This window comes from Papaver somniferum, chromosome 6 (genome assembly GCF_003573695.1).
Source record: "Papaver somniferum cultivar HN1 chromosome 6, ASM357369v1, whole genome shotgun sequence".
Lineage (NCBI taxonomy): Eukaryota > Viridiplantae > Streptophyta > Magnoliopsida > Ranunculales > Papaveraceae > Papaver > Papaver somniferum.
In genome coordinates this window covers 71,610,840-71,617,076 of record NC_039363.1, presented here as the reverse complement: position 1 = coordinate 71,617,076, position 6,237 = coordinate 71,610,840, and the positions used below count along the sequence as shown (strand labels likewise).

Genomic DNA, 6,237 nt, shown 5'->3' with positions numbered 1-6,237 from the left:
TTTTTTCCTAAATTTTTGGAAGTTGTATATCTTCTTTAATCTCTAAGTGAGATTAAATATATATATACACAATTGTGTACTTCCTATTTATTGTGCGCATTGCTCCAAGGAAAGGTATCTGTTCTGCGGAAATGATTGATATCCCGGGTTAAATCACCTAATCGACCCCGCCGGGTCACACGGACCCCCTTTTTCAATCTCTTGCGGTACAAATTGCGGGATCCAAAATAATTGATATCCCGCGGGTTAAATCCACTTAACCCACCCCGCCGGGTCACACGGACCCCCTTTTTCTCTCTCTTGCGGTACGCATTACGGGATCCAACCCGCGGTGTGTATCACTTCCGATTTGTTCTGATTCCTACTATTAGGGGAGGGAGCTTGCTTCTTGAGCTAGTCAGTGAAGCAAGATCTTGAGAAAACCACTGGACAAAAGTTCCAACAAAAACCACTGGAAGAAAGCCAGGAGTTTCATACAGGCCTGACCTGCTACAATTGGCAAGTCAAGCCTGTATGAAACTCCTGGCCTGAAAAGTATAGCCTGACCTCTCTCTGGTTTACTAACTCCCTTCTTGGCCAAACTGTTGGCCAAGAAATTAATCTTTCTATAAATATGTCTGGATTGGATTGCTAGAAATTCCTTACAAGCATGTCTGAACTGGATTACTAACCTTGGGGAGATTTCCTTGCATCAAATGCTTAGTTTAAAATTGATACATGTAACTGATTCCCACAAATTGTTGTCACAGAATTGGAGGAGACTTTGGAGGAGGCTTTAAAGCAAATGTCAATGTCACAACTACAACTAAATGCAGGTCTGAACCAAACAAATTCCCATTTTAAGTTTCGAAGTCTTTCCTTGGTCAACTATTTTTTCACAAAATCAAACATATAGCACCAGATTGAAACAATCTATTTGCAGTTCATAACGAAAACATCAATTAAAGCTGAGAAGGTAGGAAGTAGTAACAAGTGATACTAAATAATATTCATAAACATCTTAAAAGGAAAAAAGAAAAAAGCACTGTCTGAGCAGAACTAAATGGATGCATATAAGAATTTACAACTTCTTGTTCGTCGGTCTTATCTACAAGAACGTGTTTTCCTTTACTTTCCCCAGGCCTCACAGTGTTGCCTGGAATTGCAGTTAAAACCCAAATGTGTTCTCCCCACTGTAAGTCATGTACAGGAACCCATCTTCATCCTTGTTTTCCTCATAGATTGCAGACATCATAGCAGCTGCACCCAACAACACAAAACACCGACCAATTAATTAACACTGCAGCTTCTTCCAACAAAACAAAATAAATGTTTAATACGGAGTGGTTTCTCACCTGTGGGTGGAAGAATGTTCTTAACAAAGATGAATATGGCTTTCTCAGCACTAAGCTTGATCCTCTTTCGAACCACATAAACAAACTGCCCAACAGTCAAATCAGCAGGAACTAGGTATCTGCAGTCATCATTGATAGAGAAAAAAAGCTTAGAAAGCTTAAAGCACAGAAGATAAAGCATAACTGCTTTCACAATATAGATGTAAATTAAATAAGAGATGCGCGCCAACTGGAAATAAGATGACTTGTTCAGTTCATCCCTATATACTCATAATGAAACGAAAAAAAGAAACTCCTACATAGAACAACAATGTCTTTGAAGAAAAACAAGGGAACGTCAAGCAACAGCAGCGACAGAGTAAATTGAACATACTAGAATTTAAACTTCATTTTTCAAAATTTAAGGGAAAACAAAGAGAGAAAGAGTGACTAACTTCTTCTTATCTATATCAGGAATGTCACTCCTCTCAGCCTTCTCCACAATCACCTGTGAAAGACAATGAGTTGAAAGTCAGCTACATGATTCTGATGCTAAGTGCAGATATCCAAGGGGAAAAAAAGAAGGTTTTGTAAACATAAAACTAAACCAGGAACTTACAGGAATTCTATCAGGATACTTCTCCCTGATGCGAGCAGCTTCAGCCTGTCTCCTCTCTGTCAATCACAAGAACAACAGTTTTAAAATAACCCATGTAAAACACAAAAATAAAGCGGAAAAAACTGCAACCAAGTAATATCAATCAAAAAGAAATATCAGAACTAAAGCGAAATATATCATAGTTTAACCCAAGAACAGTCTTCTTATCTACCACCCCTACTGTAACATTCAATTCTTCTATTAGTCTACTTTAACCTCAGTAAACCCGAAAAAATCTATATTCATCAAGCTCAGTAACATTAACTCCATCATAGATGTCATATCACTAACATAATTGACAATCTCATGACCAATCTATAATCAACCTTTAGCAGTCGTAACAACCGAAAATAAATACATATGGGTGAAGTCATTGCAATCTTTTAACATGCAAGTTATAAATACTAAAAATAGAAAAATCTCATACGAGTAATCACAAAGTAGTATCAGAGTCAAGATTAAACCCGATCCCCAAATCAAACAATTGTTGAATTAAAGGAATCAAATAGCCCTAAAACCTAAATAAATTCGAACAAAATTCAGAGAAAAATTGAAATAATTAAATGAAAGGAGAAAGTGATTTAAAGAAGAACAAACCAAGGGGGTGTTCCAGCTTAAACGAGCTCTTAGCAGCCATGGAGAAACTTGTTGAACGATTTCCTACTGTGATTTTGAAGCAGCGACAAAACATAAGTAATATACAAGCAAAGAATCAAAGTAATATACAGATTAAAAACGAATACATACAAATAATAAGAAGATGAAACCCTACCAAACGAGAAAGATCGAGTTAGGGTTGTTTTTTTTTTGGAGAAAGATCGGTCGATTGAGAAATCGCTGCTTGTCAAAATCAAAAAGAAGAGAGATGTGATCTTGAAGAGGAAGGAAGAGCTAGGGGTTTCTGATCCTCACACGAAACCTAATTTTTATAAAGAAAGGGTAAAGGATTGTGTCGGACCTTATATTGATGACTTTGTTTCGCTAACTTGTCGGATGTAACTATTCAGTGTTACTATCTCACATGGTAACTCGGTAATTGTTCGTTTTCGTTTTCACCGACTTATGCTTCCTTTTTCTTCCTGGAAAGGGGGAATTACACTAAGACTAGGTATTAGGCCCGGGAGTTGAGCCTATAAGACCGGGCCTTGTGGCTCTTCCCAGACTATTCCCAAATGCCTTTACACGTGAGTTTGGGAAGAGCTTAGGCCCAGCAGTAATTCCCGAAATAAGTAGAGGACTGTTAATGGTTAGACGTTCCTAGTAAGAAAAAGGGTTAGTCATCAACCGTTTTTAACAAAACGGATTCTCATTAATCGTTTTCGTTGGAACGGATACTCGTTAGTCGCTTTGTCTGTCTTGACCATTCAACATAGATTCAACCGGGTAACCGTTATTTGGTTCACTATTTCTTCTCAACATATACAGAGAACTCGACCAGGGTTCAGTTCATGCTTCCATTTTCATGGTTTTGGGAGAAAAACCAAGGTTCATCCCATAACCATCATCTCCCCACTCTCTCATCTTGAATCTTTGATTGGGTTTGTTCAAGAACTTTCCAATTGCTAGTTCCAAGTGGTTTTAAGTAGTTTTATCCTCTCATTAAGCAAAGGTAATGCCTATAAACTAAAACCCTAATTTGGTTTAATCATTTAATATATGTTATTCTTGTTACGTTTTATGATGAATAACATAAATTGAATGAATGTATTATTGTTAGTTACTGCTTTGTGTTTATTTTATTTATATAACATTATTAATTTTAGTGATTTGTTGATGAACATAGTTACTAATTTAGAGAAAAATAATCCAAGTGATGTTGCATGTCTAATTATCTTGGTAATTTACAAGATAGTAATATTATCTCGTATGTAATTTGCTATAATTTTGTTAGAATCAATTGCAGTTGTTGTTGGCTGTTAACTTTGGTATTGTTTCATTCCAATTTTGCTATTGTTAGTTATTTACTTTGTTAATTTCATTGCAATTTTTGCGTTGTTGTAATTTGCAGCATGCCTTTATCAAGGTATATGTCAATTAAGTATGGGGTTCGGCTTGGAGATTATTCTGATGATGAAGAGACATGATAATTTTCTCATCCTGTATCAGGTTATGCTACAAAATACTCAGAATTTACATCAACCAATTCCAAAGCAAGTCAGGCAGAGAGAATCGATTTATAGAGGTCGTGTGGAAGCAGATGCAGGGATGATGCAGGATTATTTCAACGATGGTTGTACTTGGGGACCAAAAAAGCTTCATGGTCGTTTAGGTATGTATTGACCACTTTTTTTAAAGGATTTTTCATAAGACTTATGAGGTTGACCCATATTTTCTATAATAAAGAGATGCTGTAAGGATTTCAGGCCAATGCCCACACATGAAAACGTATGCTATTATGAAGTGTCTTTATAAAGGTATTCCACCTGATAGGGTGGATGACTATACCTGTATGTCTGCATCTACTATTTATTATTATATTAAGAATTTTTGTGACGCCATTATGTTTGGGTTCAATGCGAAATATATGAGACATCCCTCTGTGAATGATACTAAGTGGTTTTTGAAGGAGAACGCAGCACGAGGGTTCCCAGGAATGCTTCGTATCCTAGACTGTATGCATTGGGGTTGGAGGGTTTGTCCAATGGGAAACGCAACAGCATACACAGGTCACAAAAGTTATCTCACTTGTGTTCTTGAGGAGGTTGCTTCATATGATAGGTGGTTTTGGCATGGTCATTTTGGAGTATCAATGTTTTGAAGTCCTCAAATTTGTTCGATGATAATCTAAATGGTTTTGCACCTCCTTGTAAATTTATGATCAGTGGGAACCAATAAACTCAGGGGTACTATCTAGTGGATGTAATATATAAAAGTTACTCTCTTTCGGTCCAAGCATACGGTGTACCCAACGGTATTCCAATTCTTGAGATATTTAACAAGTATCAAATGGCTAAGAGGAAAGATGTGGAACGGGCATTTGGGACACTACAAAGTAAATTTAGGATCTTGTACTACAAATGTAACTACTGGGAGAAGCAAGATATGATATCGATCATGGGAACCTGCTTGATAATGCATAATATGGTTGTAGAAGATGAACATCGTGACCTAAAGTGGAAGTATACGTCAGATTTTGTTCATGAACCTATAGTGGGAACATTGAGGCGTACGAGCAGTTCCTTACAGAACACAGTTCTTCAAGAGAGGCTCTATCCTGATCTTGCTGCTCATATATGAGAACAACATGGTCAAGGATTCAGGGATATGAAATTCTTAGAGATACAGTAGACAACCAGATGGATTCGGGGGAAGATACAAACGAGGTGGATGTTGATCAAGATTTTTGCGACCTTGGGAAAGACTTTTATGTTGATGGGAAGTAATTTTGTGTTGTGTATTTTTGTTTAATTTGTCTAAGAAACACGTGAAATAGGATTGGATTTGACTTCTACTTGTAGATGGTGGATTTTCGACAAAGGCTAAAATCGTAAAACCATAATTGTACATACTCTTGATCCAGCAATCAGATGAGTATTGAGGCTCACGTCTCTCATCGAAGCATGAAAGCTCATGCCGCAAGAACCTCTGACTGAGAATACTGTCTCTCAGAGCATATGTAGATGTGTAGTATCTCAACTGAGGCAACGACATATCTCATGAATACTGAGCAATTTCAGTAATTACTTCTATATATAATCGAACGATTGGGCGGCTCCTAGACAGCTTGCCTTCTAGTATAGAGCAATAACGTCCTCAGGATGTAACAATGTTTTCCCTGAGTATACAAAATACATGTGTATGATCATTATGATTGGACGGCTCCTAGACAGCTTGCCTGCTATTATACAGCGATAACGTCTTCAGGATGCAACAACGTGTTTTCCATGACTATACTGTACATAAAAAATATGACGCTTCAACTAGCTCATATCACTCAATCCTTAAATAATTAATGCTCCTAGACAGCATGCCTGCTAGTATAGAGCCGTCAATTAATTATTTCTAATCATTAAATTCATTAACTGAATACTCAGAAATATTCTAAATTTTTCATAATATTTCATTACTTCAATTCATGGTTCCTCCCAGCAGAATTTCATGGGTTAGTAAAAAATATTCAATGTACGGGAATCTGAGCCGCTATCGAGTAAGCCCCGACCAAAATGGTGCAAGTGTACTCAGCAATAATGCACTAACGAGGACCTGAATGCACGAACGAGCATTCCAAAATACGAAGGAACGATGAACCTATGCAAAATAGGAAGA

At 37.1% G+C, this 6,237-nt stretch overlaps 2 protein-coding genes across 3 annotated transcripts; one reads left to right on the top strand and one right to left on the bottom strand.

Annotated features, from left to right (window-relative positions):
• Window positions 1-902: 902 nt before the first annotated feature.
• Window positions 903-2,903, bottom strand: LOC113287952 (autophagy-related protein 8C). Of its 2 annotated transcripts, XM_026536845.1 has the most exons (6): window positions 2,744-2,903; window positions 2,569-2,634; window positions 1,933-1,988; window positions 1,769-1,821; window positions 1,335-1,453; window positions 903-1,239 (listed from the first exon to the last, which is right to left on the bottom strand). In XM_026536845.1, the coding sequence occupies exons 2-6, from the start codon at window positions 2,606-2,608 to the stop codon at window positions 1,148-1,150; spliced, it is 360 nt and encodes a 119-aa protein (XP_026392630.1). In that variant the 5' UTR covers window positions 2,609-2,634; window positions 2,744-2,903; the 3' UTR covers window positions 903-1,147. The 2 variants fall into 2 exon arrangements, with proteins under 2 accessions (XP_026392630.1, XP_026392629.1); XM_026536844.1 differs by lacking the exon at window positions 2,744-2,903 and having other exon boundaries at window positions 2,569-2,677.
• Window positions 2,904-4,011: 1,108 nt separating this feature from the next.
• On the top strand, window positions 4,012-4,729 carry LOC113290911. Its single transcript, XM_026540496.1, has 2 exons — window positions 4,012-4,240; window positions 4,335-4,729. Exons 1-2 carry the CDS (start codon window positions 4,012-4,014, stop codon window positions 4,727-4,729), a joined length of 624 nt encoding a protein of 207 aa, XP_026396281.1.
• Window positions 4,730-6,237: the final 1,508 nt, after the last annotated feature.

Excerpts from the sequence above, each read along its gene's own strand:
- LOC113287952 (XM_026536844.1), bottom strand. The coding sequence starts at position 2,662 with ATGTTTTGTCGCTGCTTCAAAATCACAGTAGGAAATCGTTCAACAAGT. Across the intron at positions 1,989-2,568 it reads TAAGCTGGAACACCCCCTTG|AGAGGAGACAGGCTGAAGCT; the intron begins GTTTGTTCTTCT and ends TGTGATTGACAG. Across the intron at positions 1,240-1,334 it reads GAACATTCTTCCACCCACAG|CTGCTATGATGTCTGCAATC; the intron begins GTGAGAAACCAC and ends TGTTGGGTGCAG.
- LOC113290911 (XM_026540496.1), top strand. The coding sequence starts at position 4,012 with ATGGGGTTCGGCTTGGAGATTATTCTGATGATGAAGAGACATGATAAT. Across the intron at positions 4,241-4,334 it reads AAAGCTTCATGGTCGTTTAG|GCCAATGCCCACACATGAAA; the intron begins GTATGTATTGAC and ends TAAGGATTTCAG.